Source organism: Aegilops tauschii, chromosome 3, assembly GCF_002575655.3.
Source record: "Aegilops tauschii subsp. strangulata cultivar AL8/78 chromosome 3, Aet v6.0, whole genome shotgun sequence".
Lineage (NCBI taxonomy): Eukaryota > Viridiplantae > Streptophyta > Magnoliopsida > Poales > Poaceae > Aegilops > Aegilops tauschii.
The window spans coordinates 427,737,219-427,764,935 of NC_053037.3; the positions used below are offsets into that span (position 1 = coordinate 427,737,219).

At 47.0% G+C, this 27,717-nt stretch overlaps 1 protein-coding gene across 3 annotated transcripts; it reads left to right on the plus strand.

Annotated features, from left to right (window-relative positions):
• Positions 1-23,293: 23,293 nt before the first annotated feature.
• On the plus strand, positions 23,294-27,653 carry LOC109770386 (factor of DNA methylation 1). 3 transcript variants are annotated; one of them, XM_045234939.2, is made up of 8 exons: positions 23,294-23,502; positions 23,699-23,886; positions 24,241-24,395; positions 25,245-25,427; positions 25,546-25,761; positions 25,853-26,112; positions 27,426-27,477; positions 27,549-27,594. In XM_045234939.2, exons 2-7 carry the CDS (start codon positions 23,712-23,714, stop codon positions 27,454-27,456), a joined length of 1,020 nt encoding a protein of 339 aa, XP_045090874.1. In that variant the 5' UTR covers positions 23,294-23,502; positions 23,699-23,711; the 3' UTR covers positions 27,457-27,477; positions 27,549-27,594. The 3 variants fall into 3 exon arrangements, with proteins under 3 accessions (XP_045090874.1, XP_040260197.1, XP_020184681.2); XM_040404263.2 differs by having other exon boundaries at positions 27,426-27,653; XM_020329092.4 differs by having other exon boundaries at positions 25,248-25,427; positions 27,426-27,653.
• Positions 27,654-27,717: the final 64 nt, after the last annotated feature.

The window sequence follows — 27,717 nt, forward strand, 5'->3', positions numbered from 1 at the left end:
GCCGTCCACTCCCCCGAATGCGCTGCCGCTCTCGTCGTGAACCGCAGGGCGCGGAGCGCGCTCTCTGCCGCCGTTGAGCCCGTGCGGTCACCTCACCGTGGGCAGACGCCATTACGCCAGGGCCAGCTCCGTTCAGCTGCAAAACGAGTCCCGTAACATCCACCGATGCTGCCCGACCGCTCAAACCCTCTGCCAACCCACTGCTCCGCCGTAATCGCTCGCTGGAGATTCTCCGTTCACGGCCACCCCGTCGATCTGCCTATAAATAGAGGTCCCGAGCTTCAACTCGAGCACCCACCAGCTCTGCACTTCCTCTAGAGCACGCCTAGCCACTGGAAGAGCCCCGAGGAGGTCTCCTTCCTCGACTCCGGCCGCCGCGACCCGCCACGGGATCCAGCCCGATTCGCCCCCGTGTGTGCTCCGCAGCCTCCATTCTCTTGCCAGTAACTTCACCATGCATCTCTCGTTCTGACCCGCACTTCAATTTGAAGCTTGCAGCCCTCCACCGGAGTTCCCCATCCTCACCCGAGCCGCCGTCCGCCGGAGATAGTGTCGCCGTCGACGTGGTGCTCCCCGTTGGACGAGTCCACCACTCACCGACGTGGAAGAAGACACCGAAGCTCTTGGTACCCTTCGTTTCTCCTAACTCGCCGTAGTTCGACGCCGGCGTCCACCGCCGTCTTCGGGCGCTGGCGAGCCTTTTCAAACCTGACATGCGGGCCCCGCGTGTCAGCCTCTGTTCTATTTCCCCGAACCGTTTTCTGTTGACGCCTTCGGGCAAAATATGTCTTCTCTCTTGCGCTTGCGCATTTCCAAACGAACCGTTTTCTGTTTTCTCAGTTAAAACCCTGGAACTTTTCTGTTTCATTACAGAAAGGTCCCTGGACAGAAACCTTTATAACTTTTAATAAAAAGGTATTTTTGAGTGATTCTTTTTCTGACATTCTTAAAATTTTGTCTAGTTTTTTATGGGATTTATTTGGGAAATATTTGGCAAAGTTTCTGTGCATGTGTTGGTTTTCACGTTAGTACCCGTTTCGTGATTGCCGTAGGTTCCGGGAGAGGTGACGGAGCCGCGAACTTCGCCGAGCTAGATTGCGACTTCTCCGAACCAGGCAAGCATGTTTGGACATTTGATATGGCAGAAGTTTTGCATGTTCATGTGAAAGTTTGTGTGTGGCATATGAGTGTCGGTAAATATCTCGTTGCTCGTAAGGCAACGACCCGGTTGTCCCGAAGTTGCGATGACCTCTGATGAGAGGTGGCCTAATCATGTAGTGACATGAAGGGCAGCAAGGTGGTACTGTTGTAGCATGCCAGCCTTGCGTCATCCGACTTTCTTCGACGTTAACATGGTTGGAGCCACGTTATCGATCTTTTCCCGCATGTTCCAAAGTTGCGATGACCTCTGATGAGAGGTGGCCTAATCATGTGGTGACATGAAGGGCAGCAAGGTGGTACTGTTGTAGCATGCCAGCCTTGTGTCATCCGACTTTTCCGACGTTAACATGGTTGGAGCCGTGTTATCGTCCCTTCCCCTTTCCGTGCTACCACATGTCTCATTGCCAGGATACGGTTTAGTAAGTTGGTAACCTCTTTCCGTGTACACACCAAACAGAGAGGCCGGGATGATGGTACCTTGGCCCAGGATTAAAGCCAGTCATTCGGTCAGGGGGCATGGGTGTTTCCGGTTGGGACCGAGAGGGGGGGCACCCCCTTATAGCGCGCGTATAGAAATTTGATCCCATGCTACGCGAGGTTGTAGCCTCCCCGACTCAAGGTTTTTCTTGAATGTTGCCGAGGGTGATCCCTGGCTTCGGATGGTTGAATTGGGTGTGTACTGGTTAGACGTGTTCCTTCCAGAACACCGTAGACGGAACTAGTCCCCGTGACTACTGAAATCCGTTGGCTGTGGTTAAGTACAAACTCTGCAGAGCCAATTCTTTCCAAATCATCGTATCCATGATCAGTAGTGTATACATTATATCCATATCTATCCATGTGAAAAACTTGTCCCCGGTGAACAAGCTCAAGTGGTAAAATCTCAGGTTTTATTGTTATTCCAGTGGATGGACAAGCTTTATTTTGTGTCTCATGCTTGTGATAATTTATGTCTCCGAGCTGTTGTAATAATGAAATGTGATATAAGCCCTTTAGGTGACGTCGCGCAGACGTCCGACTGTGGCATGTACTCGTTTCTCAGTTTCGATATAAGCCCTTTATGTGATGTCGCTCAGACGTCCGACTGCGGCATGCACTGCCTTTACTTTCTGTTATAAGCCCTTTATGTGGTGTCGCCCCGACGCCCGACTGTGGCATTATTATTCCGCATTTTTCGCTCGAGGAGTCTTTCAGACACTCGTTTGGCACCTGCATTATTATTCCGCATTTTCCGCTCGAGGAGTCTTTCAGACACTCGTTTGGCACCTGTATTATTATTCCGCATTTTCCTCTCGAGGAGTCTTTCAGACACTCGTTTGGCACCCGTATTACTATTCGGCAGTTTCCGCTCGAGGCGTCATTCAGACCCTCGCTTGGCACCCAGTATTTATCATCTCTATGTCTGATCGCACTGGTTAACTTATTCATGTGTTTCATGTTTGCATTTGTTATACCTTATGTCCGAACTGTCTTGCGAGTACTTTCATAGTACTCACCTGGCTTGTTGATTTGGCCAGATGTTGACGAAGGCGATCTCTTGGATGAAGAGTTTGATAGCGCGTCCGATGCCTAGAGGAGTCCCAGTCAGTCCTGCACGATCCCGGATTTTGGTCACTTGTATTGTATACGCTTCCGCCACCCGCAATAAGTCTTCTCGAGTCTCACTCCGACGCTCGAAGAGCTGTAGTCTTCTGGAGACATATCACTCGCCTCGCGGTGATATCTCCACCATCGTCATTATCGTGAGTTAGTAGTCTGCCACCCTATCCGCCGTATTGTTTTATCGGCGTGCATGTAATAAATTGTTGGGCAGTCTCTACTCAACTTTGTATTATATTTAGTACTCCTGGTATTTTTTTTTCTGTGACCAATGTATTGTCTATCAGTGAGAAGGAATTCTTCCTCGCTGGTCCGTAACAGGGATTGGTTTCTCAATAATTATTTTATTGAAAAACCGGTCGTGACATTGAGTCTGTCCCTGATCTGTTTAACCTTCTCCTCGGCTTCCTTGAGCATGTCTGGGCCGAAGATACGACTGTCACCTGTTTCTGACCAATTTAGTGGGGTACGACACCTCCGTCCGTACAATGCTTCAAAAGGTGCCATTTGTAAGCTGGCCTGGTAACTGTTGTTGTAAGCAAACTCGGCATACGGCAAACTTTCTTCCCAACTGGATCCATAGGTGAGCACACAGGCTCTCAGCATGTCCTCTAGGATTTGGTTCACGCGTTCCGTTTGTCCATCCGTCTGAGGGTGGTACGCTATACTGAATGCTAGTTGCGTGCCCAGAGCTTGTTGTAAGTGATCCCAGAATTTAGAGACAAATTGAGTGCCTCGGTCGGATATTATAGTCTTTGGGACTCCATACAGACAAACTATACGGGAGAGATAAAGCTTGGCAAGCCTTTGAGTGGAGTAGGTCGTCTTCACGGGAATGAAATGTGCTACCTTGGTTAGCCTATCTGTGATGACCCATATGGCATCATTTCCGCGTTGCGGTCGAGGTAGTCCGACGATGAAGTCCATTCCAATTTCATCCCATTTCCACTCAGGTATCCTGTTTGGCTGTAGCAGCCCTGCTGGCTTTTGATGCTCGGCTTTTATGCGCTGACATGAATCGCAACAAGCGATGAAAGCGGCTATATCCCTTTTCATACCGTGCCACCAAAATCTTTCCTGAATGTCTTTGTACATTTTGGTCCCTCCAGGGTGGATCGAGTATGGGGCGGTGTGGCTTTCGGTTAGGATTTGTTGCTTAAGTTCCTCAATGTTTGGTACGTAAAGTCTGTCCCCGTACCATAATATTCCTTCATTGTCTGTGACGAACTCTGAAGCCTTGCCTAGGCTCATTTTTCTCTTTATACCTTCGATGCTGGGATGTCCACGCTGAGCCTTCTTAATTTGTTCCATTAGGGTGGGTTGTATCTCCAGATTTGATACGTTGCCCTCAGAGACTAACACCATGTTGAGCTTAGCAAACTCCTGCTGAAATTCAGGCCTCAAGTTCTGTGGACTGTCGTTGCCCGGTCTAGGGTTCCGACTAAGAGCATCTGCCACTACATTGGCCTTCCCTGGATGATGGTGAATACCGACATCATAGTCCTTGACCAATTCCAACCAGCTTCGTTGTCGTAAATTTAGCTCTGGTTGTGTGAAAATATATTTAAGGCTCTTATGGGCCGTATATATTTCACAACGGTTTCCCAACAGAAAGTGCCTCCATTCTTTGAGTGCATGGATGACGGCTGCTAGCTCCAAGTCATGAGTAGGATAATTTTCCTCATGCTTCCGCAGTTGCCTGGAAGCATACGCGACAACTTTGCCATCAGCACGCACCCGAGGCCCTTCCGGGATGCGTCACAATACACTTCAAAACTCTTGTGTATGTCTGGCACGATCAAAACTGGTGCTGTTGTTAGTTTCTTCTTGAGTTCTTGGAAGCTTTTCTCGCACGCTTCCGTCCATACAAACTTCTTGTCTTTCTTGAGCAACTGTGTCATTGGTTTTGCCACAGTGGAGAATCCTCCAATAAACCTCCGGTAATATCCAGCCATTCCAAGGAAACTCCGTACATCGGTCACGTTGGCTGGTGGTTTCCAGTCAAGTATGGCCTTGACCTTTTCTGGGTCTACGGCCACGCCTTCTTGGGTTAATATATGGCCTAGAAAACCAACTTGTCTTAGCCAAAATTCACACTTGCTAAATTTGGCGTACAATTGATGTTTCCTTAATTCTCCCAAAACAATTCTGAGATGTTCAGCATGTTCTTCTGGTGTCCTTGAGTATACCAGAATATCGTCAATGAACACCACAACAAATTTGTCCATGAATTTCATAAACACTTTGTTCATGAGGTGGACGAAATATGCAGGGGCGTTCGTCAGTCCAAACGGCATTACTGTGAACTCATATAATCCGTATCTGGAGGTGAATGCTGTCTTAGGGATATCTTCTGTCCGTACTTTTAATTGATGATATCCCGATCTTAAATCAATTTTTGAGAACACCTTGGCTTGTGCGAGCTGGTCAAACAAATCATTTATCCGTGGCATCGGATATTTGTTTTTGATGGTGACCATATTGAGAGCTCGATAGTCTATACACAGTCTCAGTGTCCCATCCTTTTTCTTGGCGAATAATACTGGCGAACCCCATGGTGAGGAGCTGGCTCGAATAAATCCTTTGTGTAGTAATTCCTTTATTTGCTTCTTCAATTCTACCAACTCTAAGGGTGCCATTCTATAAGGTTTCTTATAGATGGGAGTGGTGCCAGGTGCTAGTTCAATGCTGAACTCTATCTCTCGGTCTGGTGGCATGCCTGGTAGTTCTTCAGGGAATACGTCGGGAAATTCGCACACCACTGGAACTTTTCTCAATTCTGAAATGTCCACTTTGTTCAGCTTTGGTTGTCGTGACCGTGGTCTCTCTTGAGCTGTAACCTTTATTGTCTTGCCGTGATGACGAGTGAGAATCACAGTCCGATTGAAACAATCAATAAATCCCTTGTTGGTGGTCAACCAGTCCATCCCTAGGATGACATCCAGTCCTTTATTTTCCAACACGATGAGATTAGCCTGAAACTTTAGTCCTTCGAATTCAATAATCACTCCTTGGCAGTAACTCTGAGTGATCTGCTTATTTTCGGGGGACTTGATGATCATAGATTTTTCCAAAGGAAATATCGGAAAACCATGTTGCAAAACAAAACTCTTCGAAATGAACGAGTGAGAAGCTCCAGAATCAAACAAAACCGTGGCAGGTACTGTGTTGATAGGGAACGTACCGAGCACGATGTCTGGGGCATTCTGCGCTTCTTCCCTGGTCACATGGTTCAGGTGACCCTTCCTGTGATTGTTGTTGGGATTGAAATTGTTGCGCTTTGGGGCTGAATTATTCCCACCATTGTTCGGCTTGGGGGCCGAGTTCCTTGGCTTTGGGCACTGTTTGGCATAGTGCCCCTCTTCACCACAAGCATAGCAAGTGACCCCTGGACGGTACGTAAAGTCCTTGTCCCTTGAATGAAACTGTCTGGTTGGCCTTATAGCAGTCGTCGTGGATTTTCTCGCTTCATTCCTCGGAACCTCAGTCTTGCTTCGATTGTTGCGAGCAAGAGTCGTCTTGTCCCTCTTTCGCTTACGAATATCCTCTAGACTGCAGCGCTCATTCTCCAAAGTAATGGCCTTGTCAACCAGAGTTTTGAAATCTGGGAAAGTGTGTACGACCAGTTGGCATCTTAGTGCTGGCGCCAGGCCGTCCAAAAACTTTTCCATCCTTTTGTTCTCAGTCATATGCTCATCGTAGGCATAACGAGATAGCTGGGTAAACTGACTGTTGTATTCCGTCACTGACATGCCTCTCCTCTTGAGGTCATCAAATTCTCTTTTCTTGATTTTTATGATGCTCCTGGGGATGTGTGCCCCACGAAAGCCTTCCTTAAACTCCTCCCAGGTGATGTTATGTTCACTGGGATGCATGTGTAGGAAGTTCTCCCACCATGCTGCAGCTGCTCCAGTGAGGTAGTGAGGTGCATAGAGCACCTTCTCCTGATCAGAACATTGAGCAATAATCAACTTTCTTTCGATGTCACGAAGCCAATCATCGGCTTCAAGCGGCCTATCAGTGTGAGCAAACGTTGGAGGGCGTGTCTTCTGCAGTTCAGACAACTTGGAGTGTGGTTGGTATGGCTCACGGTGATTTCCCATATTGATGACGTGATTCATCATTTCTTGGTGTTGCTGCTGGCTTTGTTCGAAAAGGCGGCACACTTGAGATAAGGCTTCCTCGCTGTCCTGTTGACTAGACTGTCCCTGAGTGAAGTTGTTGCTTGTCTGTGTTCCATAAACTTCTTCTGTTGGATTTGGCATGGAACGAGTCCACGGACGAGACATTTTCCACTCTGGGGTATTATTTTGCAAAATTCATGAGAAGAACTGAGTGGCACAAGGAAAATCTTGCAAAGGCAAAAATTTAAAAGACCTCAAGATTTTTCAAGAAAACGTAAACGATTTCGCACGGAGAAGGACCGCTTAGCACATATCTTACACGCGACACGCAAACACACGATACATCACTCAGGATGTGCGTACACATTCCTGACATGTTATTAGGCTAGCACACTCCTCCGGGATCCTACATGACGCGCACACCAAATACTACAAACTAACATACATGTAAAACATATCATACATGCAGACACATCGCGCGGCGACTAGGCGCACTCAGTCGGAGATGGTGAAGATGTCCTTCCCCTTGCCGAGGGTAAGACCCAGCGGTGCAGGAGACTCAACCTCCACCTCCTCCTTAAAAGGCTCCAGGCGCGTAGCACTGCGCTGAGGTGATGGTGCGGGAGCGACAGGCGGCAGTGCGGGTGCGGCAGGCGGTGCAGCTCTGACTGGAGTAGGAGCGATGACCCGGTCGAACTCCTCAGTGGAAGGCAGACGGCGAGCAGTGGCCAAAATGGCCGGTGAATAGGACGCTGAGGACGAGACGAACGTCAGTGGCGGTGCCATGTGGAGAAGCTCCTTCCTGCTGGCAGAACCGCCCCGAACTAAGTCCATGCGGGCAGCCACAAGATCGTCCACGAGGTTGTCGAAATCTTCCTCCAGAGCTTTGAGATACTCAACAAGCATCTCGATAGCTTCATCTCGCTCTTCCCTATGGCAAGCGAATGCACAGTGACAAGTATATGGCACATAGCATGGGAGGTAGCGGTAGCGACGAGTCTTCATCATAGGAAGGATATCCCGAAGGCGAGCTATCGCCTCACGGGCGGCCATCTGCATGGCATGCCTCTCCGTAGGCATGGCCCTTCCCACAAAACGGAAGTGGCGTGACGCAGAACGTCCTCCCTTGAATTGCACCACGGCTTGGTGCATAGACACGTCGTCGCTGAGCTTGTGCTGGTAAAGCGTGAACTCCGGCCGAGTCGCTGGCCCGATCGCGAGCTTGGTGATGGAGACGAGGAGTTTGACAAACCCCTCGGGCACATTAGTGAACACCCGAGTCTCGCAGTTGCTGCCAGCCATCTACAAAAGTAGGCAAAAATTCTGAGTAGCCATAAGATGGTATTGTCGTAGCATGCCAGTCTTACGTCATCCGATAAATCCAACGTTAACGTGGACTGAGCCACGTTACCATTCTTCCTCTTTCGTGCTGCCACATGTCTTCTGCAAAGAGTACGGTTTAGTAAGTTGGTAACCTCTTTCCGTGTACACACCAAATAGAGGGGCCGGGATGAGGGTTCCATGGCCCTGGATTAAAGCCAGTCATCCGGTCAGGGGGCATGGGTGTTTCCGGTTGGGACCGAGAGGGGGGCACCCCTTAGAGCGCGCCTATATAAATTTGATCCCATGCTACGCGAGGTTGTAGCCTCCCCGTCTCAAAGTTTTTCTTGAACGTTGCCGAGGGTGATTCCTGGCATCGGAATGTTGAATGGGTGTGTACTGGTTAGATGTGTTTCTCCTAAAACACCGTAAACGGAACTAGTCCCTGTGACTACTGAAATCCGTTGGCTGTGATTAAAGTACTAACTCTGCAGAGTCAAATCCTTCCGAGTTATCGTGTCCATGGTCAAGGATCATGGCCAGTATATCCATATCTATGTCAGTCCTCGTGGTAAATCCCCGGTGAGCAAGCTTGAGTAGCATACCCGTTGAATTGTTATTCATGTGGATGGACTAACTTTTGTTTATCTCGTACCTGAATATTCCCTTGAAATGACTTAATTTCTTGAACTGCTGAAATATCAAGTTATGAAATATAAGCCCTTTATGTGATGTCGCTCAGACGTTCGACTGTGGCACTCTTGTTATTTACTTTTGATATAAGCCCTTTATGTGATGTCGCTCAGACGTCCGACTGTGGCACTCTTGTTATTTACTTTTGATATAAGCCCTTTATGTGATGTCGCTCAGACGTCCGACTGTGGCACGCCCGTCATTTACTTTTGATATAAGCCCTTTATGTGATGTCGCTTCAGACGTCCGATTGTGGCACGCACTGTTATTTATTTTTCCATTATAAGCCCTTTATGTGGTGTCGCCTTGACGCCCGACTGCGGCATTGTTATTTCATCTGTATCCTTTCGAGGAGTCATTCAGACACTCGATTGGCCCTCAGTATTACTTTGTCTGCATGGAGTCCCAAAGACTATAATATCCGACCGAGGCACTCAATTTGTCTCTAAATTCTGGGATCACTTACAACAAGCTCTGGGCACGCAACTAGCATTCAGTACAGCGTACCACCCTCAGACGGATGGACAAACGGAACGCGTGAACCAAATCCTAGAGGACATGCTGAGAGCCTGTGTGCTCACCTATGGATCCAGTTGGGAAGAAAGTTTGCCGTATGCCGAGTTTGCTTACAACAACAGTTACCAGGCCAGCTTACAAATGGCACCTTTTGAAGCATTGTACGGACGGAGGTGTCGTACCCCACTAAATTGGTCAGAAACAGGTGACAGTCGTATCTTCGGCCAAGACATGCTCAAAGAAGCCGAGGAGAAGGTTAAACAGATCAGGGACAGACTCAAGACAGCTCAAAGCCGACAAAAGAGCTATTACGATCGAAAACATCGTGAGGTCAGCTTTGAACCCGGTGATTACGTATTCCTCCGAGTGTCTCCTATGCGAGGCCTACAACGGTTCAAAATTAAGGGGAAGCTAGCCCCAAGATTTATTGGACCATTCGGTGTGATTGCACGAAGAGGCACAGTAGCCTACAAACTAGACCTACCCAAGGAGCTGTCAGACGTCCACGACGTGTTCCACGTCTCACAGTTGAGGAAATGTGTGAGTAACCCGGAAAAGCAGGTATCTCATGAAAGCATTGATGTGCAACCAGACCTCACCTACAGAGAGCAACCAGTGAAGATATTGGAAGAGTCTGAAAGGAGGACCCGTCAGAAAACGATAAAATTTTTCAAGGTTCAGTGGAGCAATCACACCGAGGATGAAGCTACATGGGAAAGAGAAGATTTCCTTCAGGCAGAGTACCCACATCTATTTGAGGATCAGCTGAAATCTCGGGGACGAGATTTTTCCTAAGGGGGTAGGTGCTGTGACACCCAAAAGTTTTAGTTTTGGTTTTATCAAAATCTTCTGATTTGAAGAGGGTATTTAAATTTTCTTCTAAAGAACTCTCCCTCCCAAAAAAATTCCTTTTTTATGACAAATGTTTTGTTTGGTTTCATCCTAGACTTGATTGTTGGTCAAGGAGGTTTTTCATCTCATGTTGGCTCAAATGTTTTTCTTTTGGAAAAAAAAAATATATTTGAAAATCTTTTAAATAATCCTATGGCTTTTGGAGTGATCTTTTCCCCTTTCAAAAATCCCTCTTGCCATGACCTTAGTGGAAATCCCCTCCGAAAAGCCTTTCCCCATCTTTGGATCATGATATATTTCAAATCTAGCAGTTTGCACCTCCCCATGAAATTTTCTTTCATTTATTTCTCATCAAAAATAATTTCTGCCCTCTACTTTGGCTCTTGGAGATTTACAAAGGAACTACCATTTCTACTTTGAGTTTTGCCTCCAAACCAATTTCCCTGGCTAGTCCTTAGAGCCCTCAACCTAGATCCATGAAGATCCACTGGTCTCCAGTTCAAATATTTCAAATTGTACTTGCTGCAAGTTTGGACCTTATTTGCCAAATTTGATGAAATTCATTTGTTTTCTCCTCCTAAAAATCTGAGAAAAATCAGGCAGCCTCTGGGTGCATTGAGAGGTCACCTCACCAAGTCCCAGCTCCAGAAAAAAAATTCTTCATGCCAAATCATTTCGTCGAACACCTGATGGACATTGTTTCTGTCAATGTTCAGAAGTTCAGTAAACAGTTTCAGTAAACCACTGTCGTTTTCTTCAGAGCACGTTCTCAATCTCGCCAGTGCCACGGTGGCGCCTTGCTCCCTGTTCCCTCCTTCTTATCCATGCGCCGCACGATCGCCTGGAAGTTTGCGGGCATCGGCGATGAGCAGGAGGAGGTGCGCCACCCGTGAGCGACGGCAGCAGCGGCTTTGAGGCTGCCAGAGAGAGGCGCAGCATGGACGGCGCCGCCCAGCGCCGCCCAAGCCACCCGAGGCCGCCGCGTGGCCATCCACTCACCCGTGCACGCTACCATCCTTCGTCGTGAACTGCTAGGCGCGGAGCGCGCTCTCTGCCGCCGCCGTGCCCGTACGGCCGCCCCGTCGAGGATCGGCGCATTACGCCTTGCCCGACTGAGGTTTAGCGGTGGAACGGCACCAGTGATCTTCCCTGATGGTGCCTAGCCCCCTAAACCCCCTTCCCAACCCTTGCCTCGCCGTAATCGCTCGCCGGAGCTATCCCGTTCACGGCCACCCCCTCGGATCGCCTATAAAAGGAGGCCCCGAGCTCGAACTCGAACCCACACCACCTCTGCACTCCACCAATACCACGCCAAGCCACTGGAAGAGCCCCGAGGGAGCCTTCTTCCCCGACTCCGGCCGCCTCGACCCGCCACGGGATCCAGCTCGATTCACCCCCGTGCGTGCACCTCTACCTCTCAGCTCTTGCCAGTAGCTTCCTAATGCATCCACTCTTCTGACCCGCGCTTCAATTTGGCACTCTTGTTATTTACTTTTGATATAAGCCCTTTATGTGATGTCGCTCAGACGTCCGACTGTGGCACTCTTGTTATTTACTTTTGATATAAGCCCTTTTATGTGATGTCGCTCAGACGTCCGACTGTGGCACTCTTGTTATTTACTTTTGATATAAGCCCTTTATGTGATGTCGCTCAGACGTCCGACTGTGGCACTCTTGTTATTTACTTTTGATTTAAGCCCTTTATGTGATGTCGCTCAGACGTCCGACTGTGGCACTCTTGTTATTTACTTTTGATATAAGCCCTTTATGTGATGTCGCTCAGACGTCCGACTGTGGCACGCACTGTCTTTTATATTCTATTATAAGCCCTTTATGTGGTGTCGCCCTGACGCCCGACTGCGGCATTGTTATTTCTTTTATATCCTTTCGAGGAGTCATTCAGACACTCGATTGGCCCTCAGTATTACTTTGGGATTTCGGGAGGACTACCGCCCGACTTCCCTTTTATTTTCCATGCATTACTATGTCATTGTTTGAGTGCGCTTGTTAATCTGTTCATATGCATCATGTTTACATTTATTATATCTTATGTCCGAACTGTCTTGCGAGTACTTTCATATGCATCATGTTTACTTTCATAGTTCAGAGGGAGAGTTCTTTAGAAGAAAATTTAAATACCCTCCTCAAATCAAATAAAAGATTTTGATAAAACCAAAAATAAAATTTTTTTGGGTGTCACAAAAGGTTAGAAAATAACGATACCCGCCACGTGCTTCAACACTCATTGGACCGCATACATTGGTATGTATTATTTCCAATAAGTCATTAGCTCGCTCCATTGTTCCGAAGAACGGAGTTTTAGTCATCTTGCCCATGAGGCACGGTTCGCAAGTATCAAATGATTCATAATCAAGTGATTCCAGAAGTCCATCCGCATGGAGTTTCTTCATGCGTTTTACACCAATATGACCTAAACGGCAGTGCCACAAGTATGTTGCACTATCATTATCAACTTTTCATCTTTTGGCGTCAATATTATGAATATGTGTATCACTACGATCGAGATTCGGTAAGAATAGATCATTCCTCAAGGGTGCATGACCATGAAAGATATTACTCATATAAATAGAACAACCATAATTCTCTGACTTAAATGAATAACCGTCGTATTAAACAAGATCCAGATATAATGTTCATGCTCAACGCTGGCACCAAATAACAATTATTAAGGTATAAAACTAATCCCGAAGGTAGATGTAGAGGTAGCGTGCCAACGGCGATGACATCAGCCTTGGAACCATTCCCAACGCGCATCGTCACCTCGTCCTTAGCCAATCTTCGTTTATTCCGCAACTCCTATTTTGAGTTACAAATATGAGCAACCGAACCAGTATCAAATACCTAGACGCTACTGCGAGCTTTAGTAAGGAACACATCAATAACATGTATATCAAATATACCTTTGTTCACTTTGCCATCCTTCTTATACGCCAAATACTTGGGGCAGTTCCGCTTCCAGTGACCACTTCCTTTGCAGTAGAAGCACTCAGTTTCAGGCTTAGGTCCAGCTTTGGGCTTCTTCACGGGAGCGGCAACTTGCTTTCCGTTCTTCTTGAAGTTCCATTTCTTTCCATTGCCCTTTTTCTTGAAACTAGTGCTCTTTTTAACCATCAACACTTGATGCTCCTTCTTGATTGCAACCTCCGCCGATTTCAGCATCGCGAAGAGCTCAGGAATTGTTTTCTCCATCCCTTGCATATTATAGTTCATCACGAAGTCTTTGTAGCTTGGCGGCAATGATTGAAGAACTCTGTCAATAACACTCTCAACTGGAGGATCAATTCCCAGCTGAGTCAAGTGGTTATGATACCCAGACATTTTGAGTATGTGTTCACTGATAGACCTATTCTCCTCCATCTTGCAACTATAGAACTTGTGAGACTTCATATCTCTCAACCTGGGCATTATCTTGAAATATCAACTTCAGCTCTTGGAACATCTCATATGCTCCATGACGTTCAAAACGTCTTTGAAGTCCCAGTTCAAAGCCGTAAAGCATGGCACACTGAACTATAGAGTAGTCGTCAGATCGAGTCTGCCGGACATTCATAACATCTCCAGTAGCTCCTGCAGCAGGTCTGTCACCTAGCGGTGCATCAAGGAAATAATTCTTCTGTGCAGCAATGAGGATAATCCTCAAGTTATGGACCCAGTACGTGTAGTTGCTACCATCATCTTTCAACTTAGCTTTCTCTAGGAATGCATTAAAATTCAGGGGAACGGTAGCACGGGCCATTGATCTACAACATAGATATGCAAAACTATTAAGACTAAGTTCATGATAAATTAAGTTCAATTAATCAAATTACTAATGAACTCCCACTTAAATTAACATCCCTCAAGTTATCTAAGTAATACATGATCCAAATCAACTAACCCATGTCCAATCATCACGTGAGATGGGGTAGTCATCAATGGTGAACTCTATGTTGATCATATGTACTATATGTCTCACGTTCGAACTTTCAGTCCCTAGTGTTCCGAGACCATGTATATACATGCTAGGCTCGTCAAGTTTAACCTAAGTATTCTGCTTGTGTAAAATTGTCTTGCACTCGTTGTATATGGGCGTAGAGTCTATCACACCCGATCATTACGAGGTGCTTCAAAACGACGAACTTTAGCAACGGTGCATACTCGGGGAGAACACTTTTATCTTGAAATTTCGTGAAGGGATCATCTTATAAAGCTACCATCGTTCTAAGCAAAATAAGATGCATAAAGGATACACATCACATGCAATCATAATATATGACATGATATGGCCATCATCATCTTGTGCTTTTGATCTCCATCTCCAAAGCATCATCACGATCTCCATCGTCACCGACTCGACACCTTGATCTCCATCGTGCGTCGGGGTCGTCTCGCCAATTATTGCTTCTAAAACTATTGCTAATGCATAGCGATAAAGTAAAGCAATTACATGGCGCTTGCATTTCATACAATAATTAAGAGACAACCCTAAGGCTCCTGCCGGTTGTCGATATTACAAAACATGATCATCTCATACAACAACGTATATCACATCACGTCTTGACCATATCACATCACGACATGCCCTGCAAAAACAAGTTAGACGTCCTCTTCGAAGTGACAAATCCCAATCTTGATCCATGCCAACTCAACAGACACCTTTGGAGATACCTGTAGAGCATCTTTATGATCACCGAGTTACTTTGTGATGTTTGATAGCACACAAGGTATTCCTCTGGTAGCCGGGAGTTGCATGATCTCATGGTCGAAGGAACATGTATTTGACATTCAAGAAAGCAGTAGCAATAAATTGAACGATCATATGCTAAGCTAACAGATGGGTCTTGTCCATCACATCATTCTCCTAATGATGTGATCTCGTTATCAAGTGACAACACATGTCTATGGTTAGGAAACCTTAACCATCTTTGATCAACGAGCTAGTCTAGTAGAGGCTTATTAGGGACACAGTATTTGTTTATGTATCCACACATGTATTTAAGTTTTCGATCAATACAATTCTAGCATGAATAATAAACCTTTATCGTGAATAAGGAAATATAAAATAACAACTTTATTATTGCCTCTAGGGCATTCCTTCAATTCCTCGTGCTGTCGCGGCAGGAGTAGTGATGACCCGCAAGTATACGGGATAGTTGTAGCCTCTTTCGATAAGTAAGAGTGTCGAACCCAACGAGGAGCTAAAGGTAGAACAAATATCCTCTCAAGTCCTATCTGTCACTGATACGACTCTACGCACGCTTAGTGTTCGCTTTACCTAGAGCAAGTATGAAACTAGAAGTACTGTGTAGGTGTGATAGGATAGGTTTGCAAGATAATAAAGAAAGCGTAAATATAAACTAGGGGATGTTTAGATGAAAATACAATAAAGTAAATATAGCGAGTGTGGAAAAGTGGTGATAGGAGTTGTGGAATTGTCCCTAAGCAATTGACTACGTTACTAGACCGATAATCACTATTGCAATTCTATTTGAGGGAGAGGCATAAGCTAACATCCTTTCTCTTCTTGGATCATATGCACTTATGATTGGAACTCTAGCAAGCATCCGCAACTACTAAAGATTCATTAAGGTAAAACCCAACCATAGCATTAAAGTATCAAGTCCCCTTTATCCCATACGCAAACAACCTACTTACTCGGGTCTGTGCTTCTGTCACTCACGCCACCCACCATAAGCAAATCATGAACATATTGCAAACCCTACAGCGGGGATCCCTCACGCTTGCGCGACACGGAGAGCACCATAGGACAGCACCAATAATAAAACATGCAACTCAAACCAATCATAGCAATTCATCAATCACCGATAGGACAATGAAAATCTACTCAGACATCATAGGATGGCAACACATCATTGGATAATAATATGAAGCATAAAGCACCATGTTCAAGTAGAGGGTACAGCGGGTTGCGGGAGAGTGGACCGCTGAATATAGACGGAGAAAGGTGATGGAGATGTTGGTGAAGATGGTGGAGGTGTTGGTGAAGATCGCGGTGATGATGATGGCCCCCGGCAGCGCTCCGGCGCCACCGGAAGCAAGGGGGAGAGAGCCCCCCTTCTTCTTCTTCTTCCTTGACCTTCTCCCTAGATGGGAGAAGGGTTTCCCCTCTGGTCCTTGGCTCCCATGGCGTGGGAGGGGCGAGAGCCCCTCCGAGATTGGATCTATCTCTCTGTCTCTCTCTGTTTTTGCGTTCTGGGATTCTGCCCTGTCACCGTTTCTTTTATATCCGGAGATCCGTAACTCTGATTGGATTGAAACCTTCGCCCAGATCTTTTTCCAAAAATTAGCTTTCTTGCGGCCAAAGAAGGGCATCAACCGCCTTACGAGTGGCCCAGGAGGGTGGGGGGCGCGCCCACCTGGAGAGGGTGTGGGCCCCTGTCTCGTGGCCACCTCGGGCACCGTCTCGTGTTGATTTTACTTCCCAAAAATCACAAATATTCCAAAATAATTCTCCGTCCGTTTTTACCCCGTTTGGACTCCGTTTGATATGGGGTTTCTGCGAAACATAAAACATGCAACAGACAGGAACTGGCACTGGGCACTAGATCAATATGTTAGTCCCAAAAATAATATAAAAAGTTGCCAAAAGTATATGAAAGTTGAATAATATTGGCATGGAACAATAAAAAATTATAGATACGACGGAGACGTATCAAGTAGCAGCAGTAGGCCCGGCCGTGCGAGCTCAACCCGGATGTGGTCGCCTTGTTCCCCGCCATGACCTACGCTGAGGCGAGGGCGCTCTGGGCGAAGGACGAGGGAGACAAGGGTGACGACGACGCGGCCGTGCTCGAGTGCGCCATCTGCCTTAGCGAGTTCGAGGACGGCGACTAGCTCCGCCCCCTCCCCAAGTGCAGCCACGCGTTCCATCCGGACTGCATCGGGGAGTGGCTCACCGGCCATAAACCACGCGTCGCCGTCACCGCCTGGTTCGGCTGTCCGCAAGATGCAGAGGAAGGGGATGGCGACCTCGCCCTCTGCTTGCTCGCCGTCGTGGCCGAGGCGCACCACCGCGTGGCCGGGGCCTCCTCGACATCGTCACCGGCCCGGGGGTGCCGCCGCCGCCGCAGGGCGAGCTCGAGGAGCGGTGGCGCCCGACCGCTTCCTTGCTGCGCGCCACGCGCTCGTGGACCTCCGAGCTACCGCCACGCTCCTCCTCGTCGAGGTGCAGAGATGCTTGGGAGTGGACACGGCTGGAAATATTTGCCCCCCAGCCCAAATTTTGCGCTGGCGCTGCCCTAGCCGGACGAAAAAACGTCATGGGGGAACAACGGCTGGAGATGCTCTAATGATCAGGTTCCTGTTCTTTCTGCTCGGATATTATTACTCCTGTAGTGTACCGTTGTGCAACATTGAGAGCGTTCCGAACATGGGTATGGTCTTTGTTGGGTGTGGTATTTTCCCAATTACTCCATCCATCCCATAATATAAGAACATTTTTTATATTAGTGTATTGTCAAAACGTTCTTATATTATGAAACGGAGGAGTACTTAACAGTGCGTGCACGCTCGCTGGCTGAATCGAGCGGTCGGCTCCTCGCCACATGATGGATCGTGTTGTCGTGAGTCCCACCTGCAGGTGCGACTTGGTCGGAGATGAGATTAGCTACACGACACGCTCTTTTTCTTAACCAATTTCTCCACCGCGGTGTTGCCTCCCCTGCCGCTCCTCTCCTTCCTCCTAATGGCGCCGCCCTGCTCTTCCCCTTGCTTCCCATGGCGTTGCTCCTCCCCTTCCCTTCCTCTCGCCATGGCACAGACCTGCTCTTCCCCTTTCTTCCCATGGCGCCACCCCTCTCCTGCCCTTTCCTCTCATGGTGCTGCCTTGCTCCTCCGCTTCCTCCCCATAGTCGATGCTGCTGTTGCCGATGGCGGGGGCCAAGGACGACGGAGCGGCTGCTGTGGCGGGCCGCCTATACGGCACGGCCAAGAACGACGCCCCAGTTCACCACGAGATCTGGATGCAGCCTCAGGTCAACGCCATCATCGCAAGACCTCCTTCTGCTACCCACTACTCCCTCCATTCCACAATGTAGTGCCTATAGATTTTCTCAAAAGTCAAACATTACAAACTTTGACCATATTTATGGAGAAAAGTAGGTACATCTAGAATACCAAATACACACCATTGGATACATCATATGTTATATTTTCAGAATGTACATGTTTGGTATTGTAGGTGTAGAGAGTTTTCTCTATACACTTGGTCAAAGTTGACAAAGTTTGACTTTCAGAAAAATCTATAGGCACTACATTGTGAAATGGAGGGAGTACTTGGCTACTTTTGCAATTCAGATTGAGCCTTCGTTATAAGGATATGCGTGTGTTGCATATTGCTTTTGGAGTTGTTTTCACTTTTTTGACGCGTAATTAGCTGAATGGTGACACATGGATTGGTCCTACATTTTGGTAGTATGTATCTCTTTTTCAGATATAGTGGTCTTCACATTTTAGTTGGCATCCATAGTGGTTGTGGTTGCATAAATAGTAGTTCTCGGTTAGATACGACATTTAAAAAGTTGCACAACACAACAATACTAAGATGGTTTGATGATGTTCGTGCTCGCATTGCTCATATAGCTAGACGCGCAACGTTGTAAACTCGACCAACTTCTGCTGCAATGTGGAAGCATGTCGCGCACGCACGACCATAGAGTTGCATAGTCTCATCGCACACGCGCGGCCACAAAGATGCACGTTGTCGTCGGCATAGTAACTCATGCACGATTGCGGAAGTTCCACACGTGCGGAGGCATAGTCGCGCACGCACGACCACGAAGCTGCACACTCTTGTCTGCATAGTAACACACGCACAGCCACAAATTTACATACTCTCATCGGTATAGTCGCACATGCGTGACCACAGAGTTGCACACTCATGTTATAGTCGCACATGTGTGGCCGCGTAGTTGCACACTCTCGCATGCACACTCTCGTCGGCACAGTTGCACATGCGTGGCCACGGAGCACACTCTCACCGGCATAGTCGCACATGCATGGGCGCGGGAGATGCTCACGCACGGCTGTGGAGTTGCAGACTCTCACCGGCATAGTCCAACATGCGTGGCCGCGGGGTTGCACACTCTCGCCAGCATAATCGCACACACACTCTTGTCGGCATAGTCGCACATGCATTATCGTGAGTTGGAGACTCTCATCGGTACAGTCAGACATGCATGGCTGTGGAGTTGCACACTTTCATCGGCATAGTTGAAAGATCGTGGATGTCGCCTAGAGGGGGGGTGAATAGGCGCTTTAAAATAATTACGGTTTAGGCTTGAACAAATGCGAATAAACCTAACGGTTAATTTGACAAGCACAAAACCTAAAACAACTAAGCTCACCTATGTGCACCAACAACTTATGCTAAGCAAGGTAAACAACTAAGTGATAGCAAGATATATGACAAGAAACAATATGGCTATCACAAAGTAAAGTGCATAAGTAAAGGGCTCGGGTAAGAGATAACCGAGGCACGCGGAGACAACGATGTATCCCGAAATTCACACCCTTGCGGATGCTAATCTCCGTTTGGAGCGGTGTGGAGGCACAATACTCCCCAAGAAGCCACTAGGGCCACCGTAATCTCCTCACGCCCTCGCACAATGCAAGATGTCGTGATTCCACTAAGGGACCCTTGAGGGCGATCACCGAACCCGTACAAATGGCAACCCTTGGGGGCGGTCACCGAACCCGTCAAGTTGCTCGGGGCGATCTCCACAACCTAATTGGAGACCCCGACGCTTGCTCGGAGCTTTACACCACAATGATTGAGCTCCGAACACCATAAAGGTTGGGGCTATCTTTCCAACGCCACCACGAAGCTTCACCACAATGGAATATGGCTCCGAGGTGACCTCAACCGTCTAGGGCGCCCAAGCACCCAAGAGGAACAATCTCAAGGGTACCAAGCACCCAAGAGTAATAAGTTTCTCAACTTGTAACTTCCACGTATCACCGTGGAGAACTCAACCCGATGCACCAAATGCAATGGCAAGGGCACACGGAGTGCCCAAGTCCTTCTCTCCCAAATCCCACCAAAGCAACAAATGCTAGGGAGGAAAATGAGAGGAAGAACGAAAAGGAGAACACCAAGAACTCCAAGATCTAGATCCAAAGGGTTCCCCTCACATAGAGGAGAAAGTGATTGGTGGAAATATGGATCTAGATCTCCTCTCTCTTTTCCCTTAAAAACTAGCAAGAATCCATGGAGGGATTGAGAGTTAGCAAGCTCGAAGAAGGTCAACAATGGGGAAGAACACGAGCTCAAAGGATAAGGTTGAATGGGGAAGAAGACCCCCTTTAATAGGAGCTCCCGAACTCAACCGTTATGTGCTCTGTCCGCGCACGAGCGGTACTACCGCCCGGGCGGTAGAACACAGAGAGCGGAGCAAAACAGAGGGCGAGGCAGAGCCGAATGAGCGGCACTACCGCTGGAACAAGCGGTACTACCGTTGGCCGCAGCGGTACTGCCGCTTGGCCCAGCGGTACCACCGATGGGACCGCGCACAGCGCCTACCACGAGCACAGGGAGAAGGAACAGGGAGGAGGGTCATTAAGCGGCACTAGGGGCGGTGGTAGCCGCGGTACTACCGCACACGGGCGGTACTGCCGCTACTACTGCCGCTGAACCCGACACGAGAAAACCACGTATTGAGTCGAGGCGGTACCAGCGCGGAACCGGAGCCGTACTACCGCTTATGGCCATGGGCGGTACTACCGCTGTGGGACGGTGGTACTACCGCTTGTGGCGATAAGCGGTACTGACGCTCCGGCCCAGCGGTACTACCGCCGGCGCCATCCTTATGCCACTTCCACGAAAACAAGTATACTCCAAGGAAAACCAGAACTGCCATAACTTCTGCAAATGAGCTCCGAATTGAGCAAACTCAAGCTTGTTGGATAGAGGAAGACGAGTAGCATCAAAACAGCGACTGGTTATACTAAGAAGAGGCAGGGGAGGTATGCCTAACAAACAAAGGAGTGAAACCTCCAACAGAGAAGAACCGGCATACCCTCCAACATCGAAAACATCATAGAAGATGCACGCGAACTCCGTTTTCGATGAACTCGAGCTTGTCAACAAGATGACCAAAAGCTCCAAATCTCACAAGGAGAAGAACCAAACAAGAACCAATAAAGATGATGCAAGGATGCAATGGTTTGAGCTCTCTACGAACGATACGATCAAGCTACTCATCGAGAGCCCCCCTTGATAGTACGGCAATCGATCCTATAACCCGGTCTCCCACAACTACCATGAGACCGGTAAAATAGAAAACCTATCAAGGGCAAACCTTTGCCTTGCACATGGTCCACTTGAGCTAGATGATGACGATCTTGACTCCCTCAAGTTGGACCACCTTTCTTGATTGCGTTGGCTCAAAGAAGACTAGTTGATTGCTTCCCCATACTCCACTATGGGTGAGCCACTCTTCCGCACATCTTCACAAATCCATTGTCACCACAATGGACGGCAAGCTTCAAGCATTTGATCTTTTCGTGATGCTCCACTTGAAGATGCACACCGCAACCTAACCCCACAAAGAACTCTCACGAAGACCATGGGTTAGCACACAAAGCGTAATGGACAATGCTTACCATACCATGGGATCACTTGATCCCTCGGTACATCGTGTGCGCTTTGTGTGTTGAATCTTTCCAACTATCTTCATTTGGATGATGTCTTGAAGGTAGACATGAATGATCACACAATCTTCTTCTTCAAGACATGCTTGCAATAAGCTCAACACTCACATGACCGATCTTTGGATAATTCCTTAATAGCACCTTGGTCAACTAATAAACTCCTTGAAACCAACACATGGACTTCAAGAAAAGCCTATGGACAAATCCTTCAAATATAACTCAATGCAACCATTAGTCCATAGAGATTGTCATCAATTACCAAAACCAAACATGGGGGCACATCATGTTCTTTCAATAGTCGCACATGTGTGGCCATGGAGTTGCACACTCTCGTCTGCATAGTCGCACACGTACCGCTGCGACAGGTGCTCACACACACGTGGAGTTGCACACTCTCGACGGCATAGTCGCACATGTGTGGCCATGGAGTTGCACAATCTCATCCGCATAGTCGCACATGTATTGTTGTGGGAAGTGCTCACGCCCGGCCGCGGAGTTGCACATTCATGTCGGCATAGTCGCACATGTGTGGCTGTAGAGTTGTACACTCTCGTCCGCATAGTCGCACACACAATGCTGCGAGGGTTGCACATGCACAATGGGGCAGCTGCTCACGCGCGACTGCGGAGTTGAACACTCTGGCCGGCATAGTTGCTCACACACAGACTGCAGGTTGGCACACTCTTATGGGATAGTCCCTCGCACGCGGCAGTGGGGGTTGTGCACACGTACAAGCAGTTAGCCAGGGTAGTTAGCCGGGGCAGTAGGCGAAATTGTACATTTCACTGTTAGGGAGTAGTATGGGGTGGTGCCATCAGTGAAAACTGCATGTCCACGGTTAGAGGGAAAATTTGCACATCGACGGTCAACTAGTTGCACCAAACGAAGACTAAATTGCACATAAAAAAGTTCGTCGGAACATACCCATGCGAGATCTAGATTCGAAGAGCACGTCACGAGGGTTTCAACGGTGAAAACGAATCTTAAATGCGATACGCGATTTAAAAATTTAGAAACTCAAATTAAATGCGTTCGCTTCACATGAATATTTATTAATACTTTTCTGTTTATGTGGTACTTTCTTTAAAATATAATTAATTTTTTATCAATTAAAGGGACAAATTACTACCCTTTATTGATTAGGGATCAAAAATTTTCATTTTAGGCTGGCCGCTCGCGACGGCTAGCGAGCAGCCGGGCCGCTGGCTAGACTCGTCCGGTCTTTTTTCGTGAGAAAAGAAAACAACATCCGAGGCTGCCAGCTGTTTCTCCGACTGACATGTGGGTCACCAACGAGCGCCACTTCCGGGAAGACGGCGAGCCGGAAGCTCACCCCACGTTTACAGGCACGCGCCCCTCCCTCGTCTTTCCTTCCCCTCCTCTTCTCCGTCAGGAGAGAAACAAGAACTGAACTCTGAGCAGAGAGTACCAAACGCACAATGCAGTGAGCAATCAATCATACTCTCTCCGTCCCGGCGCCGTAGAAGAAGCAGGATAAGAAGCAGGAGCGTCCGTCCTTCCGGCGAAGCCACGCGGCCTCTCTCCACTGGGCTGATTTCCTCTCTTGGTACGGAAGCCCTAACCCTTTCCCCACCTCCCTTGAAAAAATTGCAAGAACCCGCATTTCCCCCCTCTTTTCACTAGGAATCTTCGGGGTTCCCGCGTTTGGTCATTTACTGAAGCGAGGCAGTCGATTTCCACTCTATCCAGTGGATAAAACTCGAATTAATCTTTGCCATGGTACTATGCCCCTGCACCTGCAGACTATCGGCGCTCATGGCAGAGGCCGGAGATGCAAGTGGTGGCTGGCTTGCGCGCCTCTCCGGACTCGGTTCATATGTTTGCTCCAAGATGAACTACCACGAATACTGCAGCCATGAATACACCGGCATCCACACCGCGCTTCACGGACTCCTCGAAGAAAAGGAGAAGGTGGAGCAAGAACATAAGGGTAACCGCTGCTCTGTTTGCTTAGGATCATCCTCATATGTTGTTTGCGCTATAATAACGGATTTTGTTGGCTTTTTTTAAACGCCATTTCTCTGAAGGCAACACTTTAATCCTAGCCATCAAATCGAACAGCCAACGTTGCTCCAATGATGTTTATTACAATCAGTTATCTGTTATCTGAAGCCCCCCAATGGTTACCAGTCAATCCTACCAATCTGTAATTACTCGCATTGTTTACAAATCTCCTGTCACACGCAAACAAAACTGTGCATTGGTCGAAACGTGCATTGCACTTGCACTAGTGATAAGAAAACCGTGGCATCATTCTTACCACTTTTGATAATATCATGGACAGCAAGGCTTCAACTTATCGCTGCGAAGGAGGAGCTCGTTAAAAGGAATGAAGAGCTGGAAGCAGAGATTCAATCTCTAAAGAGAAAGCTCCAAGCAAGTGAGGCAAGCGATACGCCGGCACAGGGAAGTGGTCGTGAGCATAACCAGTCTGGAAGGGTAAGTAAATGCTTATCTGTGAATGTGATAATTCTAAGGATAAGTGTGTTACTGGGATAGTGTGTTACTGGTCTTTACTGCTTAGGAAGAATGTGATGCCATGAATGTTTATAGATCCTTTGCAAGATAGTTCTGCTCATCTAATTACAGCAAAACTATTTTGCAAAGCAATTATTCTGCACATTTTGAGTTGCACTTTTATGCCTTGTTGGCTCCCTCGTCTGATCGTGTCTATGCTCTTTTAGAAGTGTTCTTCATTTTACTGATTGCAATTATCATCTTGTTGCATATTTATGTGAAGTACTGTAAAAAAATGAGTGCATTTTGGGTCACTCATTGCTAGACTAGTATAATGAGTGGCCATTCTCGGAAGCGGATTTGTAGCACCCGGGTGCTCCACACCCCTATACGAACATTAAATTCAAAAAAAATACCGAGAAATTTGAAAAAAAAACTGAGATTTTGGGATATCAAACCTGGGTTCCCGATCTGCTCCCGTGTGAAATTTCGTGAAAAAATACCAGGAAATGTATTCGTGGCAAAAAAGACAAAAATTTCCTATGTATAGAAAAAAAAACTGTTTGGATAGATTTTTGTTCGGACAGTATTTCCTTCGCCACGGATACGTTTTCTGGTATTTTTCATGAAATTTCACACGGGAGTAGATTGAGAAACCAGGTTTGATATCCCCAAATTTCAGTTTCTTTTTTTTTGGTATTTTTTACATTTAATATTCGTATAGGGGTGTGGTATAGGGGTGTGGAGCACCCAGGAGCTCCTGTGTATTTTCCGGCCATTCTCTTGCTTTTCCTATTCTGCCATACTTACCCCGCTACATCACTATAAAAGCAGGTGCAAATAACATCAGTGCAGAAAAGAAAACGGCAATCTGAGGGACATGCTGGTGAAGATGCTGAGGAGCATGAGGCTGCGGAAATTCTGTGTGTTATGAACAGTCATGAACAAGGTTTGAGTGCTGAGCTTCGCGATGTTAGAGAAGAAACTTCAAATATCAACGCTGAGCTCATCAAGGTTCAGTCATATCCATAATCATTTTCACCCTCTTATCAATATTAGATACTACACGCATTCCTGTCACACCATGCGGAAGATTATGAAATGAAAATTGACATTATAAGTTGATGTCCAGGGATTTCTTGATATGGGTGGTGTTGGTAGACAGAATATCACCGTAAAGTACATGGGGCAGTTGAGTGAGAGGCCATTCCTACTGGCATGCCTTCGGAAGTTTCTCCGCAAAGAAGCCGAGGCGGAAGCTTCTCGGCTGTGCAAATTTTGGCAGGAGCAGCTCATGAACCCAGAGTGGTATCCCTTCAAGTGTGACACAACTGGAGGCATTTCTGAGGTACGCTGAGTTCTTGTACAGACCATAGCTTATGGTCCACCGGTTCTTGGAGGTGACAAGTTATGTGCTACATCGCTACTTGTGTGATTAGGAGACTATTAATGACGATGACGTTAAGCTACAAGAGCTGCGGGCTACGTGGGGGGAAGAGTCTTACAAGGCTTTGGTGAAGGCTTTGGTGAATAGTTTCTTGGAGTTAAAGGAATGTGGCAAGCTGAGTGACAGAACCATTGTAGCCCAGCTTTGGAATTTCAAAGAGGACAGGAAGGCTACTCTCAGTGAGAGTGTTGAGTACGTGTGCAGCAAAGTGAAGAGCCTCAGCAACAAGAATGTCAGGACCTCGACTTGCGGGTATGTATGATTGTATAAGATTCAGTTTGTTAAGTGCACCTTTGCTAGAATCATACAGGCATGCAGCGCCAGCAGTCCTGATTCAATTGGAGCATTGAAATCGTAGCTGTAGGTTTCTGTATCTGTAATTAGCCAAATGAAACAAAAATCCTACTGGTCCAGTATATTTCAGAGCTCTTTTACGGTACCCTGGTACTCCAAAATAGAACAGGGAGTACCAATTAAATCCAACCATCGATTCTAAGGGGTATTATGGACCTTTTGTGTTGCTATAAAATTTTCCCAAAATAAATCTTTTTATTAATAAATCTTCCAGTCTATTTCGTTGTCGATGAAAAAAAATCCTTTGATACAATCACGCGGCTCTCCCCTTGGAACGCCGTCAAGTGATCTTCCCCGTATCCATCTCAACTGCTGACCTGCCCTTCCTTCAGCGCACCAGTCATCCTCTTCGCAGGTCTAACTATCTTCCTGATGCTCGGCCGCCACACCGCCGATGGTTTCTCCACTTCGCTCGTAGCGCTGCTGATGTATGAGGCAATTCCACCTCTGTAACATCGATCTTGTGCATTTGATATCTCATCGTCCGTCTTGACCCCTTTCTCCATGTGTGCATATTTTCGACTGCTGAGATTGGTCCTTAATTTGAACAAAAATCCGATATAGATACTTGAGTGTTAGTAAGAACTTCGTAGATTGAAAACGACGAACTTGCAAAAAAGAACAGAACGCCGGCAGATGCATGTAGTTCTTGTGCATTGAATCCATACGAGCAGCCGTTCAAGCACGTAGAAACAATATCCAGTCAAATCTTTTATTCCTATTCGCAAAAAATAAACGGTGTATTCCTAAAAGAAATCAGATCCTTCAAGGTAACTGTTCTTTTTTTTTTTTGAGGATCTTCAAGGTAACTGTTCGATCTGAATATTAGGCGCACGTTATTTGTCATCTTCTGTTACGTTTTCTGTTTTTATGTATCTGCTGTCACGTTTTTACCCTTGAACTGGAGGTACTCCTTAACACTTGGTACTAGTACTCCCTAACACTCTGCGCTGGAGTACCAATAAGCAACATCCGTCGGATTAAAGAAAACGGACGGTCTGTGTTGATTTAAGGGTACTGTAAAAGAGCTCATATTTCAATGGCCTTTTTAAAGGCATGGTACAGAGACTTATTATATGGCCAGGAAAACAGACTTGGTTGGGTGTATATATACCGGGAAATGGACTTGATGATGCATGCAAACTTTGTTATAACTAGTACTTATGTGAATTCACACAAAAATTCATTAGAACTTGTTTCTGTATGTGCAGGAAAAGGGGCCGTGGTGGTGGACGAGCATGAAGACACTAACGAAAAGAATAGGTGCTGTACTTTGAACTTTTAAAGACGCTATTATGAGTCACCGTACCTTTTAAGAAAGTGTTTTTCTGTAGAAAAAATTATCCGAAGCTGAGTCCAGAAAGAACATTTCAACTGAAATTTTGGTGTCCATCTCATGGTAACCTCAGTAGCAATGCAGGCACAAGTGCCTTAGTTGATGCTGTCGTATATTGCAGATAGATTGTTCCTGTCTACTGAATTATCACCATGCCAATTTTATTT

What these genes read in the sequence shown, in the direction of transcription:
- LOC109770386 (XM_040404263.2), top strand. Translation starts at nt 23,712, where the DNA reads ATGGCAGAGGCCGGAGATGCAAGTGGTGGCTGGCTTGCGCGCCTCTCC. An exon ending in GGTGGAGCAAGAACATAAGG is followed by an intron (nt 23,887 to 24,240) that starts GTAACCGCTGCT and finishes TATCATGGACAG; the next exon opens with CAAGGCTTCAACTTATCGCT. An exon ending in TCAACGCTGAGCTCATCAAG is followed by an intron (nt 25,428 to 25,545) that starts GTTCAGTCATAT and finishes GTTGATGTCCAG; the next exon opens with GGATTTCTTGATATGGGTGG.